Source organism: Ochotona curzoniae, unplaced genomic scaffold, assembly GCF_017591425.1.
Source record: "Ochotona curzoniae isolate NIBS_2020 unplaced genomic scaffold, NIBS_Ocur_1.0 contig_1, whole genome shotgun sequence".
In the NCBI taxonomy this organism is placed as follows: domain Eukaryota; kingdom Metazoa; phylum Chordata; class Mammalia; order Lagomorpha; family Ochotonidae; genus Ochotona; species Ochotona curzoniae.
The window spans coordinates 19,611,031-19,635,245 of NW_024464918.1; the positions used below are offsets into that span (position 1 = coordinate 19,611,031).

The 24,215-nt window shown below is 37.6% G+C and overlaps 1 protein-coding gene across 6 annotated transcripts in view; it reads right to left on the bottom strand.

Moving 5' to 3' along the window:
* Window positions 1-24,215, bottom strand: part of DMXL1 (Dmx like 1) — a 108,024-nt gene that overhangs the window by 22,779 nt on the left and 61,030 nt on the right. For 4 of the 6 annotated variants that reach the window (XM_040996597.1, XM_040996676.1, XM_040996399.1 and 1 more), the window contains 10 exons: window positions 21,497-22,575; window positions 20,896-21,087; window positions 19,956-20,032; window positions 17,009-17,136; window positions 16,275-16,523; window positions 7,553-7,731; window positions 5,961-6,094; window positions 4,147-4,232; window positions 2,575-2,776; window positions 2,166-2,283 (listed from right to left, as the gene is read on the bottom strand). In XM_040996597.1, coding sequence (XP_040852531.1) covers window positions 2,166-2,283; window positions 2,575-2,776; window positions 4,147-4,232; window positions 5,961-6,094; window positions 7,553-7,731; window positions 16,275-16,523; window positions 17,009-17,136; window positions 19,956-20,032; window positions 20,896-21,087; window positions 21,497-22,575 — 2,444 coding nt within the window. The remainder of the gene's footprint in view (window positions 1-2,165; window positions 2,284-2,574; window positions 2,777-4,146; window positions 4,233-5,960; window positions 6,095-7,552; window positions 7,732-16,274; window positions 16,524-17,008; window positions 17,137-19,955; window positions 20,033-20,895; window positions 21,088-21,496; window positions 22,576-24,215) is intronic. The other 2 variants (XM_040996465.1, XM_040996527.1) reach the window with 2 other exon arrangements.

Below are 24,215 nucleotides of genomic sequence, written 5' to 3' on the forward strand. Positions count from 1 at the left end.
AGTGGTCAAGTATCACATTTTTGGCTGAGAATAATTCAATCTGCAGTCATTGACTTAATTTCAAAACAAGTACAAATAGGGAAGACATTGACTGTTACAATCTATGTACCAGTAAACCTCAACATAAAAGGAAAGAAAAGATCTGTGGACACACTAGCATTTGAGAGTCAGAGGAAGGAATAGTCAAATTTCACTTGTAAGCACATAAACCAATAAGGAAACAGTGCAGTCTACAAAACCTTTCTTTCATTTCTCATCTGAAACATGGGACGGTCTATTTCTCTATATTGTATAAAGTCAGACAACTTTACACTCAAAAGCATGATCATGAAGTTAAATTAAATATAATTCTAACTAACCTATGTTTTACTATATAAAATTCTTTATCCCTTTATCATTTTTCCTTTATCAACTAATCTCTATCTTTAACCAATTAAGTACCAAGTTGTCAATTTTGTAAATGTTTTAATACAATATTTATTTCAAAATTAGTATTCAGTGGTACATTTATCACTAAATTTAAGTTTTTAATGAAGGACAATGAAATATCATGAATTAAAAATACCACCATTTAGAATAAAATCAAAACAGTATTAACAGACTTAATTACTGTTAACAGTGACAGTTTAAATAAATTAAATCTAGGAATCAAAATGTTGCTAGAATTTATGACACTCATTTTGCAGATACTGAAAATGAAAATCAGAGCAATATTTAGTTTGCTGAAAACTACAAAATTGTTAGTCCAATACTCTGTCCATGTTTTTGATTAATATAAAAAATCATTTCAAAATTTTCCTAAGATCTCAGGAAACTTGAAAAACTTTTAAAAAGTTATATGGAAGTTTTTGGATGTGTTATGGCATTCATCATCTGCTATTCTTCATATTTTGGCTTGCTTAAATTGATCTATTCCGATGATTTTGTCTGAATCAATTACACAATCAAAATCTGCATATTTGTATTCTAAGAGGCAAGTAACAGGCAAAGTAAACCAGCTTTTTATGTAGAACGATGCAACAGTATTTAGTCTGCTACATCAGAATATTTTAAAATTCACAAAGATTGTTTTAGTTACTGATGTGCTTGAAAAAGTTGGTAATATACCCTGACTGGGAACCTTATTCTGATTAGTCCTGCACTCTTCTGCAGCACATTCATCTTTAAATCATAGTCACAGACATCTCTAACTGTTTTAGTGGAAACTCATATGAATATCAAAGTCATATATTACACTGTAAAAACACATGAAGTACATTAGTACTTGCGACAATGTCATTACTTATCCAAAGAATTCAGTTTCGGGATGTCCTACCAGTATGTTTTCTGGCTGGACAACGTAAACATAACTTCAGGCCAACTATCAGTAATATCATATGCAGTTGCCTCTTAAATCAGTGCTGAACTGAGAAACAGTGAGATGCAGATATGTGTCTTTCTATTCAAATGAAAGATTTTCTTCTATTCAAGAAGGTTTCTGCTTAAAACCTATTTATAATGCAGCCTTCATTGTTTTTTTATTTCTGAAACTGAAATATCTTGGTTTTTATCCTCCCAGTAAAGTTCACTGCTACTCAAATACAATTCGCAGACCAGCAGTCAATTTTGAATTGTTACTGGTCCAAAGGAGAGAACGAATCAATGTATCACTTCCACAGTTTAGTTTATCTTAAATTAACTGCAAAAAATTCCCTAAGAATTAAACAGTGTTAATTAAATTTGCAGGCAAATTCCACACATCATCGAATTGTTATCTTTAGTAGGACTGAGCAAAATGACAATGATACAGCACTACAGCTAGTTACAGGTCTACAAAATTCCATTTAATTATAATCTATAACATAGGAAGAAAATCTACGTCGTTAAAAAATGTTTTCAGTGTTTAAGCCCAGTTTGAAATAAACTTGTGCGACAGCCTCTGGTGTGCTATCATACAGACATCACAGATTTCCTGTTTTCTTCAGCTGGTGTTCATGGCAACTCAAAGCACAAGAGACAAGAGGAAGAATCTGAACAGCCTAAAGAAAAGTTATCACATACCAGTGTACCTGAATCAGATTTACAAATTCAGTTCATTTAGAAGGAGACCATCTCTCTTCTTTTGCATCTTGTATTGTAAACTCTTCAACAATAACATAGTAAGTAAACTTTAAACTTACACCCACCTCATTTAGACAGCGTTTCTTGGTAAATATATTTCTGATAAAGGTTTCCTGAATTTCTTCCTGCTTCACCAAATACTGCCAAAGCCTCTTCACAGAAAGTGCCAAGTGATGTTTGGATCTACAAAAAAGAGCTCCCTCATGAGCTTAACTGCACATCTTCATGCTATGCAATGCTTATTGTAATAAATGGATTAGAAGCAGTTCAATTTTCTCTTAAAGGGCAATGATAAATATCTCAGGCTTCGTGAGTATCAAACACACATGGTGCCCACTGCGCCCAGTCAACGCATCCAGTGCTGAGAAAGAGCGATCACCGGTGCAGGCTGTGCACCTAACTATTCTGTCCAACATTCTGCTTTAGCAAAAACAAAAACAAAGGAACTTAAAAACGACACAGATCAAGACCTACCTGAAAGGAGTGTTTGCAGGTTCCAGCAAAGCTTTGTGGCGGAGAATTGCAGGACCTGCAGATGAAGTGTCTTCAGAAGTATGACTTGAAATATAGTTTTGAGGTGGCCCACCATGGATTTCCAGGCGTCGGAACAGAACTTGCTCCCAACATTGAAGAGTTTTAAGAACCGCATGACAAAGAGGTGAGCTGACTGGAAGTTCTAAAAAAGGAAAATGTAATTGAATCTAACTTACACGGTGAAGAAAATTATTCTACATCCCACTGTAAGAAAGCCCAGGGTAATGGGGCTAGCACTGTGACGCAATGGGTATCTCATATGGGTGCTCATTCAAGTCCCAGATACTTCATTTCCATCTCAACTCCCTGCTAATGTGCCTGCGAAAGCAGTACAGCTGGCCCATTTGGGCCTCTGTACCCACATGGGGAACAGGGAACAAACTCCTGGCTCCTGGCCTCAGTCTAGTCCAGTGCCAACTGGTGTAGCCATGTGGGACAGTGAACCAGCAGATGAAGATCTCTGTTCTTCCTGCAACTCTGCCTTTAAAATAAATAAATCTTAAAAAATAAAAAAGGCAAGACATGAGGATATTTCAAAGAGTTCATGAAATAATGAAGGGAAAAAAAGCTCATTTCGATGTAAAAAATGTTTGATGTTTATGAATAGTTTTTTTTAATAATAATATACATTTCTCCTGGACTTTTTAAAATTAAAGAGTCCTAACATTAATGCACTTTTTGGCAGAGGAGATATAGAAAGACAGATGTGCAAGAAAAATATGAAGCAAGGAGAATTAAAAAAATTCCTTAAGGCTGTATGTTCTAGCATCACTACTTCTGACCTTAATTTTACATGAAAAATGTATGTGAGCACTACGGAATCAGGTGTGGGGGAACCAATCACTTTAATCCTTTGCATCATGACTGCATGGCATAAAACAAGATTTGCTTAACTAAAGAAAATATACCACATAGATCACGTGGGATACTTCCCGTACACTGTGCACTTCCCAAAGCTCCCTGCCTGTGCGAGTCCTGATCCCACTGGAGCCTCTCAGATATTTCTGCTGTGCATCTTCTTATAATTAAAACATCATGCTTATACTGAAACCAATTGATAAGAACCTACCTATTAATTTACCACTGCAGGTGATAAAAATAAACTTCTCTCTCCATTATCCCAAGAGTATGAGAATTTTGCAAAAATTAGTATTTTAATGTTTACCTTAATATACACAGGACAACACAGTGTACTGCTCATCCATTTGATATACTACCACACGCTTTTTAGACCTTTATCATCTTTTCTCCACAGAGGTAATAACTGATAGTTTTTGTATTTGCTTAGTTTCCCATTTTACTGCCATCATTAAATATCACACCAGTTAGATGGAATGACACAACCACAGCACAGTCCATCAGATAGGGCTCAGTGCCTGATTTCTTAGATCCTGGCCACCTGTTTATAGGTAGCTGGTTTATTCAAAAAAAGTAACAACTACAATATGAAGTAACTTCTTAACTCTATTACTTAAAACCAGTATTACTAGTTTATGTTGAGACATTTATTACCTGCAAGATCATGACCTGCAAAGGGATAGAAAGTCTTCAAATTGTTCAGCACCAATTGTACCATTGCCAATCGCATCAGAGACCAACTAAAAACAAAGCAACAATCAATTTGTTAAGTACTTGCATTGGGATTTTAAATAAATACTTTGCCTTTTATGCAAAAATTTGACTTCCAGGAATCTATTTCAAAGATACAACTACACACACACACACACACACACACACACACACAGAGTTAACATATACATGTCATTACTCATGTTTTGGTCAGAATTATGTATATAACAACAAAAAAAGAGTACAATAACCAGGTTTGTTTTAGGAGAGTAATAGCTAAACAAATAGCTTAAAATTACAGAGAAATAGGCTAATATTATGAAAAAGAAAGAAGGACTTCTTCAGAGCTGCCATGGAGTGAGCTCCAATATATATTAAAAAATCAATTGCAGCAAATTGTAGAGACTATGTGGATATAAAAGGGAAAAAATGTAAGATTATTTATGCATTTGCCTATTTTGCAACAACATGAGCAAACTGATTATCTGCAGAAGATGTAGACATGAAATTTAATATGGATATTGTAAATGAGGATATTGCAATGGAAATAAATTTCTGATTTTGTATGTTTATACAATATACAACCTGATATTTCTAAAAAGATACTTCAGGTTACTATACTAAGTATGCTTTGTATACTTCATTTAGTATAATGTCTATCTATCTATGTTGTGTCTTGTACAAGAACGCTCCTCACTTTTAAGGCTGGATAATACTCCACTATATGGACACACAATATCTCCACGTGTCCCCAGGCACATGGAATCCATGCCTTGGTAATATGAACAATCCTGTTCGGAATGTGGATGTACACATCTCATGAGCCCCTGCTTTCAAGTGCACAGGACGCAGGACCAGAAGTAGAACTGCTGGACCAGAGAGAGCCTGTTTTTAGTGTTTTGAGAAACCACTACTCGGGTTTCTACAGTGGCTGTACCATTTCACACTCCCACTAGCAGCACACAAAGCTTCCAACTGGGCCCCATTCCTGCTGCTCTGGTATTGCTCTCATGGAAACGTGAGGGTAGGCCATTGCGGGCTGGCTCTGTGTTTTACTAACAAGTGAAGCATTTTCGCATGTGCCTCTTAGCCATTTGTTTATCTTCTTTAGAGAAATGTCTATTCAGGTTTTTTGGCTATTTTAAAAAACTGAGTTATCTGTGCTATACTACTGAATTATAGATCTTGACTTTTGAATCATATAAATTTCTTGTATATTAAAATACTAAAATAAATACAATAGGTAAAATCCCCATGATACTTATAAATAACAGCCTCATAATAATTATTCAAAATAGAAATATTTTGTTATAAGAACGATTTAGCACTGAGGCTGCATTTTTAACATTTATGATTTTTTATGATCTATGATTTTTATAATTTATAAAGTCCTTCTGTAAAAAAGTACTCAGACACATATGACAGTTCTCATATTCCTAAATAAAAAGATATTAGATTTTTCTAGGCTAACATTACCGGTGTTTTATATCACAGGAATCAAAAGGCAAGGTACAGGCTGAGCCAAGGTTTGTAAGTTATGACATAGACTGCGTATGTTTCATTCACTGATAATCGCAATTAATTAAGTGAATAATATTCTTAAGGAAACAAATTTTAACAATTTCATCAAAGAATTCAAAGTTACAATATTTTATATAATTCACCAAGCTATTAATTTCTGATGTACTATTTTCAGAAAATTCAATATAAGCCACAATGATTGGAAAAAAAAAAACCTAGAATAAAATATTGCATACCTATACGAGTTTGCATTTGAATGTTCTTGGAGATGGAAATCCGCAGAGGAAGCCTCGTCATCCTCCTCGTCACCACTTCCCAGACTGTCCTCGGAATCATATTCTGCTCTACTTTGGGAAGCGGGCAGAAAGGGCTAAAACAAAAAAGCCAAGGAATTTATTATTGCACATTTAGTCTAGGAATAATGATTCCTTCCATTTACAGATACTTCATCAAAGAAGGAAACAAGTATTTCCCATTTCTATGCCGTTGACACCACCTTGCACAAATCTGGTATTTATTTGTTCAAGAAAACACTGATTACTGGTCCACTAAGCACTGAGAAGTGTACTTACTAGAAGAACTTTGAACAGGGATACTGTCACTGTCCTCACAGAACTTACATTTTAGTGGTAAAGACAGGCAGGTGACAGAAAACTAAACAAAAATCATATTACGTGATAATACAAAAAAAAAGAAAGAAAGAAAGCAGAACCCAAGTAAGCTGCTCATGGGAGGACTCGGGAGGAGCCAGGTTGGTGGGAGAGGCGCCTCCTGGTGCTCCGGGGTTGGGTAGCTAACAGAGACTACTGTGGCAGTTAAGGCACCTCAAGTAACTGGGTTCTTGCCACTCACACAGGACTGATGGTGTTCCTAGCTCCTAGCTTCAGCCTAGCCCAGCCATGCACGTTGCAGGCATTTGGGAACTTAATTAGTATGGAAGCAATCTTTAATAATACATGATTAAAAACAAAAGGGAGCACAAATGCTACATACTAAATGACAAAGATGAATAGTCACAAAACAAGAGAGAAGGGCCCATCACGGCAGGATGGTGCCTGCAGTCCTCACCTTGCACATGCTGGGATCCCACCCAATTGGGCACCAGTTCTGATCCCGGGCAGCCCTGCTTCCCATCCAGCTCCCTGTTTGTGGCCTGGGAAGGCAGTCGAGGACGGCCCAAAGCCTTGGGACCCTGCACCCATATAGGAGAACCAGAAGAAGCTCCTGGCTCCTGGCTTCGGAACAGCTCAGCTCCGGCAGTTGCAGCCACTTGGGGAGTGAATCATCAGACGGGGAATATTCCTCTCTGTCTATCTGCCTTTCCAACAACAAGAAGAAAAAATCTTAAAAAAAAAAAAAAAAGAAAGAAAGAAAGAAAAAAAAAAAGAAAGGGGGAAAATATTTTAGGCAATAAAAAGGGCATAAAAATGGCTTTAATACGGGAAAGAACTTGGTATGCAAAATAGTGGTTTGGCATAAGCTTATTAAGACAAAGCTAAAAAAAAAAGTTCAGGAGAATAGCAGATAACAGTTCCAATATGATTCTAATACTCCATGGAAAATGTCATGAGTGAGTTTAAGGTAGGGAACAAGTACTAAGATTTATATTTTTGAAAAAATAACTATACTATAAAATTTTTAAATGTTTTAATTTTTAAAAATCATTTATTTGGAAGATGGGGGAGGGGTGGAGGAGGAGAGTAGAAAAAGAGGGGGAGAGAGAGAGAGAGAGATTGATTCAGAGATGAACATGCCATGTGCTGGCTCACTGCCCCGACCCCAGCAACAGCCAGCAATCACACACGGCCGCACCCACACTGCCTGTCACCTTGGCAATGAAGTAGTCCCAGATGCTGAGCTCAGGAGGGATGAACTTCTCTCTGACCAGCAGTGACTCCTGGCTCACTGGAGGCGAGGAAGAGGTCAGTGGGGCAGATTCTCTGCAAGACATTTTTGATGGCCTAAAACGTTTGTTCTGTTTTTCTCCTTCTTCAACTAGTGAAGAAACTAATAAAAAGAAAGTAAAGCGTTACTTTGGCAAACATTTTCACTGCACTTATTTCACTTTTCTTTATATGACACTATGTTAACTAGAAACATATATACTTGGCGGGGGGATGATAATTGTAAAGCAATAGAGCAAGTAAGAAAACACATAAGGAAAAGGCGTCAAAAATCACTTTGATTGCAACCTTGGCTTTTAAGCAAACTGTCACTCACTCATGAGTACTGACTTACCTGTTGTAGCTACAACACAAGAAGATATAATATTTACCTGTAAATCACACAAAAATTCAGCTGGGAACATGGTAGGAAATTTCTGACTTGTTCTATTTTGCTTAAGAATATAGGACCCTAACAATCCTACCATTAATTACACCTTCTCATCCAGTGATCCCAAGGAGATTTTGCTTACCTTTCAAAGGGATACAAATATTTGCTCTATAACACAATTTTGTTTTATGTATGAGGCAATGCAGCATGCAAACCCAGCATGCACATGCGTTATATCAAGTTACAATCAAGTTGCGTTAAAAGTAATTTTGATAATGAAGACAAAAGCAAGGATGGATAAAATATTAGTATTCCAAGATATAACCAAAAAGTTTCATGACTATTTTTTCAAATGATTTTAAAAGAAACTGTCATATTAAATGTGATCCCTTTTCTTTCTTCTTAACATTCAGAACTCAGGTTTCCAATACATTTGTACATATCAACACAATCTAAAACTAAAGAGAAATCAAGGCATTCACATGTGGAAAAACAGGAGAATAAAATCCTGATATAAACTGAAAAATTAAGTTTCCTGACTGCTCTGACTCATGGGAAGCACGTTCCCAAAGCACCCATGTCAAACTGAATGTGTAAATATTTCCTTCTGCCCTGAGGAGTCTCCTCCTCACTCCCAGTGAGACAGACACTGGCGTCTTCTCACAACTGGAAAAGTAACCCCAGAGAACTCCACCCAGCAGTCATGGCTGAGAGTGAATCTAAGAAACAGCAAACGCAGAACAGCAGTTTTTGAAATTCTTCCATACTTCTGGATTTGTCACCATCTACACCTGTTACTGTGATTAAAATTAAAACGTAAGAAGAGTAAGATATTTTCTGATGGTGCGCACACTAAGCATTTATGCTTCTTTTCAGATTATCATTTAACTCAGACACTGAAATTTATATTGTGAATGGGTTGGAAACATTGTTTGTTTTAAACCTGAACTTGCAGTAACTAGCAGAAGGAGCTCCTCTCATACATAGCTTCCTGGCCCACCAGGCTACTCTGCAGTGCGCAGGGGGCACACCACACTTCCTGAGGTCTAGCTTCTTAGACCTTCATGCTTAGCCCAAAATTGTGAGAAGAGGGGAAATGTTAAATTAATTAACTGATGGAAAATATGCTTATTAATGTTGGAAGAATCATACGTAAGGAGAGGATGAATCTCGTGTAAACTCAGCACAAGGTTTTAAACCTATTTCTTGCTTTCAGTAAGTTAAAGGAGTCTCATCTTTTAGTCTCCTAAGAGGTATGCATTCACTTTACTTTATCTGCAGCGTACTTTTGGTAAAAAGGGTGAGAAGTGCAAAAACATGTGGACACCAATTACCTATGAATCAAACCCTCACAGTAATAAGTGAAATGTGACTTACAAGTAAAATTCAGATTGTCCAAAAAGGAAAAGGTTAAAGAAGCAATTGATTGAAAGTATTTCTTAATCCAGAAAAAAGAGCAGCAACGACAAAGAAAGAAATCTGACAAGATGCTATTTGTTTTCACACAGTTTGACCCTCCAGATCCTTCCAGGATGATTAATGATCTCACACACGACCTTGCACGTGCTCCATAAAGACTCACAACAATGTACTGATGTAATGATTTGCTATCAAACTACAGAGGAAGGCGGTCCGTGATCATTCTGCTGGAATAAGGAAGGAATATTCTAGTTTATACTTGATTTACTAATCAGCAAGAAAAGGGGAGAAGATATGAAAGGGTTGAGAACAGGGAGAACAGGGAATGTAAAGAGAAGGGAACAACCATAGGGCAGGTGGAGATGAAGTGGGGAGGGAGAGCGGAAGAAAATCGTGTTTGTACAACCACGTTTTGAGAATGGAGTTACAAAATCAGCATCCCTGCCTAAGAGTGTGAGTCACTGCTGAATCCACTGAACGGCACAACAGGGCTCCGTCTAGATTTCAGTTCAAACTCAAACCCATTTATTGAAGACTTGAATGGAGTTCATATAAACAATATTAAAAAGGCTTTATTTTACTGTGATAAAGATGATAAAGATGAACCTTAGAGACATTATGTTAAGTAAAATAACAGTCACAAGACAAACACCATGTAATTCCACCTATAGGAAGTATATTAAGTAGGCACATTTCGGGGGCGGGGAAGTAGGACGGCAGCTGTCATGGAATGCAGGAAGACTGTCCCATGAAACAATGCATTTCAGTTTTCCAAGATAAAGAAGTTCTGGAGATATGTTACACAACAATGTAAATTTAATTAACACTATTGAACTGCACATGTAGAAACAGTTAACACTATAACTGTTAACATTTTTTGGCCATAATAAAAACTGTTGGAATGGGTGGAATAAACTCGCGCCTTTCTGCTGCATTGGAGACAGCGCCAGAGACAGACGCACGCCAAGCCTCAGCTAGGCTAACACAGCCTGGCAGTCCAGGTCACAGAGAAGCTTCATTCCTTGCAAAGCTTTCTTCCTGTCATCACACTGCAGCAGTGAGATGAAAAGGAAATGATATGTAAAGATTTACACATGTGCATTTCTTGGAAGGCTTTAAAAACATGTTTCTAAGTTTTCCCTACTCTAGTATATGAGCATTTCTCATCCACACTTATTTACCAAAAAAAAAATTTTAAACTTTAAAATGTGTATTATGTGACAACAAAGCATTTCTTTCTAGGGAAAAGTTCTATAACTCATCACCTATTACAAATCTTTGGCGTATTCACTCATTCTAAATCATTGGCTCTGTTATCCATTTTAAAAAGGTTCAACTCTTACCTTTCCTGGTAAAGAATTTTTGCTATTTTGCTAAAGAAACAATAGCAATGATGTGATAATCACCACACAGCTAAAAAGAAACTTATTTTTATGCAAGTTTACAGGAAACACAAAATATCTAATTTCCTAATCTATACTTAACAATAATAATAAAATGCCCAACATGTACTTTAATATATCCAGAGTATTACTAACAGCATCATAATAAAGAAATGGCATGCTTATCACAAAGATTCATTTTATATTTCATACCTCAATTAGAAGACATAAAAAATCATTACTGTAAATTAATACAGAAACTGCAAAATTCTTATGATTGAAAATATTATCACAATAAAAATTCTTAAAAGTACTTTATTTTGTCTTAAAATACGTAGTTAAAAGCAAAAGCATGGATTTCTAAATGTCAGCAGAAGAATAATCTTTTAGAAACTGCAATTACTTAACTGATTCTCCATTAAAATTAATCGTAAGAAAATTCATGCACATACTCCTGCACTATAGTTTTGCTTAATCAGAAAATCAAAATCTTCATTTACATATTATAGGACTCACAAAACTAAATAAGATAAAAAAATTAATTACTTAGATACACTAATGTTAGGTAGATTAAGATTTAAAAATTTGTTAAGTATTCTGATCTTCCACACTGTCTAATAAAAATCACCTCATTGTCTCCAATTACCAAGGTTAAATATATTTAAGTAATATGTCACTAAGATAAATGATAGATTAGATAGATAACAAATGCGGAGAAAAATATAATTCAGTTCACAAGACTATTTGTGTAAAGAAAACTAAAGTTAACTTTTATACAGAATAATAAATCACAGCTAGTAAATTCTCAGAGTCCCAAACAACTCTAAGTATCTTTCAGAATAGAGGTGTTGAGAGCATCTTAATTTCAAAGCTAAAAATGTTTTACATGGCAATTTTGATTGGATCTAGCTCAACTAGAATAAAGATCTGCCACAATTAGTTTACCCAGTCAGCAACACATCCTGACTAGCAGTTTAAGGGACCTGAGAACTTCCTGCAGGGAGCCACCCTGGCAGGGCTGCTCACCCACACCTGCGGCTCCTCCTGCGCCCTTGCAGGCGGTGTGCCTCCTGCAGGGAGCCACCCTGGCAGGGCTGCTCACCCACACCTGCGGGTCCTCCTGTGCCCTTGCAGGCAGTGTGCCTCCTGCAGGGAGCCACCCTGGCAGGGCTGCTCACCCACACCTGCGGCTCCTCTGCGCCCTTGCAGGCGGTGTGCTTCCCAACAACCCAACACTGCCTCACACTGAGATCTCAGAACTTTCCTGAAAGGGAAGGTCGCCACTGCCGATCCTTGCCCTCTTTCTGTTTCAGCAGACCTGCTTCACCGTCCTTTCTGATCCTCCCCACTGCCCTCACTACTAATGTCCAACTCTCCCAGTTTCTTTTTAACTAGATTAGCTGTGCAGCCAGCACGTGCTTGGCTTCATTATTTAATGACTGTATTCCTCATTATTCAATTCATTATTTAATGAATCCCTTCATTATTATTAATACACATTAATGCATCGTAATGTCTTAATTTGTGTCATAATTACCTATTAATACACATATTAATACATTATTTAATGTATTCCTTCATTATTTAATGACTGTATGTAATGACTATATTCCTCCTGTATTGCCAACTGACAAATAACATGTTCACGGTTTCTGTTGCTGTTGCAACTGTTCTTATTTGGCTACCGTGCCCTAATTCAAGAGGTTGGAGCCATAGCTGGAGATCACTTTAAGTCATTTACTTGTGTTTATTTGGGTCTCACCAAATGGTAGGATAGTTTATGATGGTACTTGCAAAATGGTTTATATGATGGGTTTTTTCTATATACAACATTTTAAAATCTGAATGGGTAAGCAAGGATGAATGCAGATTTTACACATCTGTGCTCATCAGAAAGAGTTCTAACTGGGAATTTATGAACAATTAGTAAGTATTTTATCATTTTTAAAAGAGGTTTGGATAAGTGCCCGGCATGGTAGCATGGTGGCTAGAGCCCTTGCCTTGCATATGCTGGGATCCCATTTGGATGCAGGTGCTGGTCCTGGCGGCCCCACTTCCCATTCAGCTCCCTGACTGTGGCCTGGGAAAGCACTAGAAGAAGGCCCAAAGCCTTGAGACCCTACACCCATATGGGAGTCCTAGAAGAGGCTCCTGGCTCCTGGTTTCAGCTCAGCTCAGCTCAGCTCTGGCAACTGCAGCCACTTGGGGAGTGAGTCATTGGACGAAAGATCTTCCTCTCTGTATATATGATCTTCCAATAAAAATTAAATAAATCTTAAAAAAAAAGATGTCTGGATAGTCCTCAGATAAAATTCATTCATTCCGCACATCTCACATTAATAACATTAAGGTTTATCAAATGATTTTTAGAACACATAACAAACGGAGCCAAAATTCATTTACCAAGTATTTACTTAATACATAATGATGATTTATGATCCGTATTTTCCTTATATTTTGAATGTTTTTGCCTGAATTCAGATATCAAAAGTGTGTAATCCACTGAAAATTTCACAGGAAATTAAATCTCTTTCTAAATTTAAGGAAAAATAAAACAAAGAAAAGCACAGTTAAAAAGAAAAGAATTTCACGAGAGTTAAAATACTATTTTAATAAAGATGCACTTGGTATATAATAAATCTGAATTTCAAACTGAAAGCTAGTGAGGAGGAAAAGACAAAAAGAAATAAATTTAAAATGATGGTCAGAAACCACAGAGAAAAACCAGTGAGCAGGGTCAGTGAGCAAAGGGTGACAGGAAGATGGGTGTCAGGCAAGATAGCATGCTGTTTCAGAAAAGGCTCTAACAGTTACTTGCATATTTAATAATTTATAGCAGCTCAAAGAGTTAAGGGTCATAGTGAGGAAGATTTTAAACTATCCTTCTGGTGCCATTTGTTATTTTATACTGTTATGTTAATTCATGTTATTTTATTTCAAAAGTAATTGATTTTTCAAAATTTATTTTTACTTGGAGATGAGAAAGACTGATTTTCCATCTCTGGTACACTCCCCAAAGAGCACCACAGCCAGAGCTGGGTAGGGGGAATCTGGGAGCAGGAACTTCTTCTGAGTCTCTGTCGAAGGTGCAGGGATCCAAGGAGTTGGGTCATTGGCTGGGACCTGGAGCAGAAGTGAAACAGCCAGACACCAACGGGCCACAGATCCTTCTATGCCGCCATGCTGTGCCCCACCACTTCCAACTCCCTTTATTCCACAAGTACTGCTGTGTTGTCAGGACACATACTAGAGGAAGATTCAATTTGATATCTAGGTTCAAAAAGAGTGACTGTAGTCTTCTTCAAACCAGAATTTCTTTTACAGGGAAGGCAAATATTCTATCCAAAAAGGACCAGTGACACACTGCTTCCACTTCGGCAGCGAGTAAATTATCAACTATTTTTGTAAATAACATTTCATGAGCGCCTAGGCACACAAATTTGTTTACACATTGCCTATGGCTGCTGTTGTGCTACAAGGGAAGAACTGAAGTTGTAAGACACTAGGGTCTGGAAGGCCTAAATCATATATAAAGCCTTTACAGAGAAAGATCAAGCTTTCCCTTACTGCATCTCTGAAACATTAAAGGACTGAGTTGTGTGCCAGTTGATTTCCTGTTGGAAGATCTCGGGGTTAAGGCCCTGACATCTAGCCCTGAGATCACGGAGGGGGAGACGATGATCTCTGGCCATAAGAACCACCAGAGACAAGCTGCTGAGAATGTCCGTTTACTCAGTACAGATCCCAGAGTTAAAAAGGTTCAGCAAGGGGAAGACAGGAGGGCATCTTCCAGCAGAACCCCCACCATGTCAGAGGTCACGTGCCACCTGTATTCCCCCTAACCTTCCAGCCAAGTTGGAGGTCACACTCCTTGTACAGGCCTGGTAGGTGTGCCTCAGGCCAGAGGGAGGTAAGCTTTAGGCCACGCCCATCAGGTAGCAGGGCAGGGACCACAGGAAGAGAAAAGTGACTTGAATTAGAAAGTAAGTCTTGGGTAACAAAAGGAAGAAATGGTATGCAGGGCACTGGATTTTTGTTGTATAATCTTCCATGGTTATGGCTTCGTGGAAGCTACTTTGGGGAAGTATAACACTACTGTTAATAATTTCAATGTTTGAACAAGGTAACTTCTTAAGCTTTCTTAATAATATATCTTCATTTAAAAAATACTATTTATCATTCAAAATGTAAATCTTGGTAATAATTTCTTCCCAAAATAATGAAGCCAAATTCAGTTTTTCCTTTTCCTTTCATATGCTCATCCACCCTCTCCCACTTGCCTTGCCTTTAAACACAGAGAAATGCAAACCTAAAATCACGTCCATGTGAAATACAGATGGGAGGATTCATAAAGAGATAAACAATCACGCTAGAGTCCTTCTCATGAGCAGAATGTTTGTTTTTTGAAAACCATTTCTGTTTCAAAATAAGTATAGACAAACAGGTTTTCAGGCACTACACGTGACTTCCAACATCTACTTCAGTAATATGCAGAATTGGAAAACCAGATAATCATGCTTGGGCTAATCATGAAAACACAAAAGGGATGGTGCCATGAAAATTATTTTCAGGTCAAGAAAGTTTGCTGTTTTAATTGGTACATAAAATCACTACTGTGCTCAAACCAGAGAAGAGCTAAAGTTACTTAAAATATTTACTTTTCTAGATTTACGAACACTTAGAAATCCAAAGGTGCCAGGATGCACATCATACAGCAGCCCCATCTGGTATGTTTTTCCATACCAGATGACTTACTATAAGCAGCACTGGTACTGTTTTAGTTCTTTATGCTTAAAAATATTAAAATGCAATGTATAGGAGATGCTTAGAAACAAAGAATTTAAAAGCAGCAAAATATAATGGCTTTTTAAAAGTGCTAATCAGTTTTAAATTAAATAAAATCAGCTTGACTAAAGGGAAATTGTCAATTCTATTCAAACAGCAAACAAAATAAAACCGGCCCACTTGACCCCAACCCCTCCAAAACCACACAATGCAAGCTGAATGGTAAAAGCCTATTTCTAAAGCTAGGATCTTGCCTGCAAGACTGGTAGGGCTATGAGAACTGATGGCTGAAAGAGCTTTGGAAAAGCCCACACGTTCCATGGAGAATACCACTACCTGGTGAGGACTAGGCATAGCAAAGTGCCTTCCTGCCAAAGAAAGAAGAGAGAGTCTGTGTTTGGGACAGAGAAAAACCAGTATTACAGTGTACTTCTATCAAAAAAAAAATCAATGTAAGATTTAACAGAATTACATTAGCTAATTCTAGTCACTAGACAAGGAATGCCTTATAAACTGAAAACGGAACACAATCTCCATTTTTACCAAAGAATTATTTGACCTTGCCTTTAAAAAATGATCTGCAACAAGAACTTACTACTGTGACTAAACTGAAATGTAATTACATTTGGCAGTCTGGCAAATAATATACCTGAAACCTTAATAAAATCAAGGAAAAAATGAGAAACTCACCAGGTAAAGCTTGTGAGTCTGTCCGCTCTTTGTCAGGAACGTGTGCACCACCACCAAACACAGCGGACCACATTTTCTCATTTAGAGGATGGGCCACGATGCGGAACAGTTCATTACTGGCGTGAGTGGCCAGGCCGTGGAGGAAGAGACTCAGGTACACGGCAGTGAGAATCTCACAGAGTAACACCGTAAGCCCCGACTGGGCTTCCTCACCCGAAGAATTCAAAAGCCGAACTAGACAAGTTATTCCTGGAACCAAGAGGCAACACAGCTGCACTGACATCAGTTCCTGAAAGTTAACTACTTGCTTTCTAAGTTTTAAAGTTATTCTGATTTTGGAGAAAACTACACTGCATCAGGATTAAACACTTTCTCCCTAAGTCTGTAGATGATTGGACTATTACAATTAATGCATGATTTTTCAGCAATTTTAAAGAAATACTGACAATACACAATATGGCAAGATTTCACAGATAAAACCGGAATGACACCAATACTTTTCTACTTATGTCTAGCAAAATTCTTTATTAAATGGCACAAAAGGTCTGGGTTACTGTAGCGTAATTATCTGGGGGGTACTAATGTTATAAATGACTGCATAATTTGTAATCAAATGGTGATGAACTGGAATCAATTCCAGTTACATTGAACAATGATTATCACATAGCAAAACCAAATCGAATGCGATTTTCACTCATCTATGATTTTCAGTAATACCAAAAAATTATTTATACCTGGCCATTGAGCTGGTGATGTATTGGGAGTTATGGCTTCATCTAAGCTTCCAGTTTTCAAAGAATGTCGATGAGGAAGCAGTATTCCCTGGTATACCATCCCAGTAAACTGATTTGTTTGGAATGAACTAAAGGAGAAAAAATAACAACACTACTTAAACCTATGATGAATTTCATTTATTAATATTCCCAAGCTAAATACAAGTTTTCCTGATTACTGTCATTACATTTAATGTAGCATACTATAGAGTCGACTGCAGCACTAAAGCAAACACATATTCTAAACCAAACCACATAAAGGTTTTAATACTAATTTACTAAAGGACCAAGAATAAGCACAAATGAGAACTCTGAATCACTGGGCAAAAAAACCTAGCAGGCTTACATACTAGGCTTTGTAACAAAACTGCTTGACTCAAACACATTTAGAATCCATTTTACTTTATTCACATTTTTATTATTTATTTGAGATGCAGAGAGAGAGAAATAGAGACAGATCCTAGACAGTGGAGCCAGCAACGCTGCTGCTCTACACCAGCAAGCAGCAGAAGCCAGAAAGCAGAGGTAGGCACTGAACACATGGACTCTGAAATGGGACAAGGGCATCTCAATCAGTGCACGCTCCTTGAATGCCTACCATTCGAATGAAAAGATTTACACTATCATTATTATTATTTACTGGAAAGGCAGATACACAGAGTGAAAGAGATACAGAAAGATCATCTGGCTATTGGTTTACTCCCCAATTGACCACAAAGGCCACAGCTGAGCTGATCCAAAGCCAGGAGCCAGGAGCTTCTTCCAGGTCTCCGAAGCAGGTGCAGGGTCCCAAGGCTTTGGGCCGTCCTCCACTGCTTTCCCAGGCCACAAGCAGGGAGCTGGATGGGAAGTGGAGCAGCCAGGATATGAACCTGTGCCCATGGAACCCTGGCACTTGTGAAGTGAGGACTGTAACCACTAAGCTATCCCACTGGTGCCTCAATTTTATTTCAATGGTCAGCATACTCTACATCAAGCACATAACTAGGTATATAATGAAAAACTGTCCTCATGAAATTTATAGCATATTGTTCTTAAAAATGAAGCTATAAATGTACTATGAAGGCAAAATAAAAAGAGTATTTCAATAAAATTTAAAACTCAGTATGAGCTTTCCCTAGTAAATGATACTTCAAGCTAAGATTAAGTAAACACATAATCAACTAACTTGTAGTGAAATATAAACTACAAAATAATTATGACAAGATGGTATAAATATTTTGTGAAATTCTTAAGACATTCCTATATGATACATTAAGCAAATGAAGATAATGTACTATGTAGAAATGTATTGGTTTAAATCTGCTCTAACTGGCTAACCTCATTGGTCACTAATATTTTCATGCATTCGTGAGCTGTTTTTCTTGCTTTACTTTCCAGAACAAGACAGGAAAGCAGCAACACAAAGTTTCCCTCTTGTGTCATAAACCTACAGAATGATAGGAAACAAACACAATCTAGAAACAGTCTCACTCAAAAGCAAGAATGTGAACTGTCAAAAGAGTAAGGTCAAAAAATTAAGCTCAAATAATAGTTTTACCCACTTTCTTGTAGCCCTTGAATCTTTTTACCCTAATTATGTAAAGATTGTCAAAAATATAATAAGAAAATTAAGCTCAAGTTACTTTTGGAATGTACACATAATCAGAGTGACAAGTGACACTACTTATGGAGAATTCCAAAGTAGAAATGAACTGAAAATCAAAAATCAACACCAAGAAAGGCTGGTGCCATTTAAGATTTCACCAAAGGAAGCAGAATTGCCAGAACAGAAAGAAAAATAAAAGTAGGTTATAGGGCCTGGCACAGTATCCTAGTGGCTAAAGTCCTTGCCTTCCATGTGCCAGGATCCCATATGGGCACTGGTTCTAATTCTGGAAGACACCCTTCCCATCCAGCTCCCTGCTTGTGGGCTGGGAACGCAGTCAAGGATGGCTCACAGCCTTGGGACCCTGCACCTGCATGGAACACTTGGAATAGGGTCTAGACTCCTGGCTTCGAACTGCTTCAGCTCTGGTTTATGACTGCTTGGGGACTGAATCGTTGGATAGAAGATCTTCCTCTCTTGTCTCTCCTCCTCTCTGTATTTCTGACTTTGCAATAAAGATAGAAATAAAAATAAATAAATAATTTTTAAAAAGAGTTTAAAAATAAATAAGTGCTCTTAAAATTGAAAAAATAGAATCTGGCTAAACAGGAGACAAGGCAATGCTGAATATGAGTCAATGTCTCAAAAATGTAACTAAGATTTCTCTGGAAATGAAACAGAAAGACAAAAGTACTAACAAACAAACAATAAATGAATAAAATGATGAATTCTAACGTTCAATATCTGTGTTAACAGAAAAGGAAATAGAAGACAGATGAAACAATATTTGGAAATTATGTCAGATTATTTTAAATACTTAAAAAACAGTCTAGAAGTACGTCACAGATAGAAAATCACAAACACCAACTCTTCAGAGTTCTCTCCATCCCAAGGCTCCTTCCCCTCTGTGGCCCTAGGCCCTTTGGTGTCTAGCACGTCACAGACGTCATCATTTGAGTCTTCTCTTGTGTTGTCGACAAATGTAATCTATAACTTATGAGCTCTTATGTTCATTGTTTAAAGCAGACAATTTATCTTATTAATGCTAAAAATCTCAGTACCACCAAAATGTCTGCCTAGGGCAGTAATGAGTAATGGGTTGTTAAATTAAGTGGGCAAGGGTTTACTTGGGATTCATTTTCCATTATGGTATAAACTGAAATTTCAAAGATGAAAAAAAAAAGTACTCAAGACTTCATTCATTGTCTTTTTTGCATTGTTGAAAGTAGATTACTATGTATCATTCTAAAGAAAAAAACAATAAAATATGAAACCTTAATAGAAACTGCAAGCATTCTTAAGTTTCAGAAAAACATTTACCTGTAGTTATGACTTCCACAAAGGCACTGGTAAATACAAGCAGAAAGTGAAGCTGCTAACGTGTGCATCACATACACCTGGAAAAGGCAGGCAAATGCACTTGAACAGATTTTAAGTGTAAACTGTTTCAAAACAAAATATAATCAGCACTTTTGAAGCACCAGTGGCTCACACTGTGGCACAGCCAGTAAAGCCACTGCCTGCAGCACCAGCACAGGTGCTGGTTTGAACTGCTCCACTTCCAATCCACCCCCTGCCAAGCACCCAGACCCCTGCCACCCGCATGGAAGACCAAGATGAAGCTCCCAGCTCCTGGCTTGTGCCTAACCCAGATGGCGCCATTTCAGCCATTTGCAAGCTCTACCAAGTGAATACATCTTCAAACAAAAAGAAAATACATAATCCTGTGATTCAGGCTTACAGACTAATTCACTAAGTTTCAAGTGAATCCAAATGTTTAACAAACACTACAAGGAAGTCTGATGAAACTGATTTATAATATACTATTACATGATCTGGAAGAAAGGACAGGGACAAAGTGTCTCACACAGCCTGTAAACTCTGCACTGCCTAAACATGAACCAAGGCAAACTACTGATTTGTTTGTACTTCCATACTCAAACTCTAAGCTTCCATCTTAAACAAGCAGCATTCTAGCTAATGGACTATTAAAGCAATCACTCCTTTGTCTTCTGAGTTGCTTGTAACTCTTATTCTACTAAAGTGGTTATATAAGACTAAACACCTAGCAAGCTAAGATTTCAAACTTCAAGTATCCCGGGTATTAAAACAAGGAAGAGAAGCCTTGTTTGTAACCAGAATCAGCAGAAACAAGGCAATGCAATCACCATGTCTAGTTCCACTTTTAAAGTCTTAAGTTTTCTTTTAGTTTTATCACAGTGTACAGGTGAATTAAAAGCTTGGAACGAGGCATACTTACTTTGTTGCTTTGGAGATCAGGATGGGGTGGTGACTCAAAGCTTATTATGGCATGTAGGATATCATGTGTTAGATTACTGAGGTGTAACAATGGATTGGCAACTACTGTTTTGGCACTGGCTGTACAAGCAAAGAGGAGAGGCACTGAGGTTTGCTCAGACAAGGGGCTAGCAAACAGTGGCTCTAAAGTTTCCTTGAAAACAAAGAGGGAAATAAAGTTAATGAGCTATTCACAATGTCAAACTAATACTTTAATTTAGAGAATTCTTTCAGAAAAACTCCAAAAAAAATTACAACCAAAATGCAAATGCACTGTAAAAACTTAGAAATAAGCCAAAGAAGCCTACATTACAACAGTTATCTTTTAAGATGACAGTCTGTAGCCTCTGTGGGAAGCCTGTCACCTCACAGAGCTTCCCTGTAAGACTGGAGAACATCACACAGAGCGTAAGATCTGATTCTGAACTGTCTTCACACAGCAGCACACAGGTAAATGTACAAACTCCTAACAAGAAACATCGAGCAAAGTGCACATTTCCTAAGCGAGTGTAATGAAGAAAGGAAGCTATAGAACTCAATTGATTAGCATGTCACTTACACACCTGCTGAGATTCTTGTAAAAGAAGAATCAATTCCATTCTTACGGAGGCAAGGCCCCCGCCATGGGATCCATGAAGCACACAGTAACTGAGAAACATCCGCAAGAGAGACTGGTACTTCAAGAGCCACTGTCTTTTTTCCTGACAATTCTCTCTTAGTTGTTTCACTTTTGTTGGGTGAGGCAAGTCTTCAGTATCCTCATTTACTCCAAATTCCCCTCGGGGTTTGCTAACCACAGACTGTGGCTCTTCAGCATCCGGGCAGAAGTCACACGTCCTCTGGAGGGCTATCACTTCTTTTTCCAGCCAATGGTACAGCTGGTAACGCAGTTTCCCACCATCTATTTCATAACCAGTAGATAAGGTTCGAAGTTCTACGGTGAGTATCTTTAAACATGCTCTGAATTTTAACTGAACGGCAATTATATCTTCTGATGGATTCAAGATATCATTTTCATCTACTGTGCTGAAAGAGTCTGTGTAACTCGTTTCCTCTAATTTTTTATCTACCTTTCTCTGTAAAGGTTTTATTTCTTTCATAGAAATGGGGAGATCCTCATTTTCTTCATCGTTATCACTGTCCCATTTTAACTCTAAAGAGTCCTCCTGAAACACGACACTTGGTTGGCTCCAGTCAAACGAAAGAGTTGAGTTTGACTGCTTCTCCGAGGAACACTCTGAAGAGGATCCAAACCCATTTGTCAATGACTCTGACCAATCAACAGCTGAAGATTTCTCTTCTCTTGCAAATAACTTTAAGGGAGAAGATTCTTTACTAGTATCCAGAAAACTAGGTGCTCTGCAAAATGGCTTTGCCTTCTTGATGACTTTGGGCATCTTTGATAATACTTCCAAAGCCAACATGGGACAGCCAGCCTTTAAATGAGCACTGGCAGTAGTAAAAAACAATCTTCTTTCACTCAAATTAATTGTTCCTGCCAGTCCACTTTTCCCCGTTAAACTCATGTGTGTGGAAAATGTATCCGATGACCCAAAATGACGTCTCAGCAAAAGAGGATGTGTTCTCAGGAAATTGTAGAAATTAAAAACTGCAGGATTACAGGCCGAGGTCACGACTTGATCTAAAAGAGAGTTCATTTTATCAGCCAAAAAATAATTTCAGAGATTCCTATTTGTATTGTAGGCATTTTCTACTAGGACACTGTACATTAATCCTCCTAATTTTTTACACATATCCTTAAAATTTACTGAACTGAAAAGAACACATTTGTAAAGAAAGTGTTGTACCAATAGGAAAACAAGGGTTAGGCTGCCAGCCCTTATCTGCCCTGCCCTCAGATGCAATAGGTGTGCTACAATACAGCGCTTTAATTACTGCACATTGAACTGACACTATCGCGTGGCGCTAAGTTGTATGTGTAAGCTAATATTAACTGCATCTCCAACTCCAGTTTCACCATGAACATTTAAATACCTATATCACATTCAGTGTGTTTCGACTTAACATTTACTTATTGCCTCAAGGTCTTTTTTGCTAGCATGCCCTTGGCCAAAACCACTCTTTCTGGACAGGTATCCAAACTTACCCACTTAAATCAGTTCTTGCTCCAAGGTCACCTCATCAGAAACCTTCCTTTTCTCAAAATTAATTTATTAATTACCAAGTAACAGAGAAGAGAGAGATGGAGGAGGGGAAGGAGAGAAAGAGACAAAGAGGGATCTTTCATTGGTTTACTCTCCAGATGGCCACAATGGCCAGTGCTAACCTACACAGTAGCCAGGAGCTTAATCCAATCTTCCATGTCCTAGCACTTGGGCCATTTTTCACTACTTTTCTTAGACCATTAGCTATGAGCTGGAAGGTAATGACCTGAAGTGGAACATCAGGGACTAGAATCCAGAATTGCAGGAAATAGCTTTATTCACTGTATCATGACACTTTCCCAATCATTCACCTGCTGTTCAAGCTAAAAACAAGGAGTTATCCTTGACTCTTGATTTCCTCACAAACCATAACCACTCAGCTTGGTCTAGCCAACTTTAAAGCCAGATTTCAACTCCAGTCACTTCCTCTGCCTCCACACTCATCACCCTAGTCTAAGCCACTACGCTTTTACATGTTTTTCTTCTACAAGCAAACAGGTTTAACTGGTTCCAAAACTATGTGACAACTTAACAGGACCGAAAATTTTTTAACAAGACTATGTATTGTACAAGAAAAGGGCAGAAAAGGGGCTTTATTTTGTACCTTTCCTTGCAGAGGCCAGTTTGAACATGCGAGTTCACACGGCTACTTCATAAATTTAGAAGGTAAGGTGCAAGGTGTTTCCTGATTACATGATGTCACACAGGAATGGTCTCCGAGATTTTCTTATTAGCATCATGATGAGATCTACTCTACTAGCTACCTGCTATAATTCTACTCAATTTTTGGAAAAAAATATTTAAAAATCAAATTCCATCATTTCATAAAAATTCACAGAAAGGGTGGCAAGTACTGATATGCTCCTAAATCTGTATGATGAAAATGTGAAATATGTTCACTTTATATACATTTTTAAAATCTACCAATGAACAAATCATTCAAAAGTTTGGCTTAAGATTTTCCAATAATATTCATGAAGGCCATTTTCTTTACAATGAATACATTTTTACTAGAAGAATTATAAAACCAATTTATAAGTATACTAAATTGAAATGATTTCTAAGATGAAAACCCTGGCTTCCTTTGAAAAATTCTTCAAAAGATTCAGTTCAAATG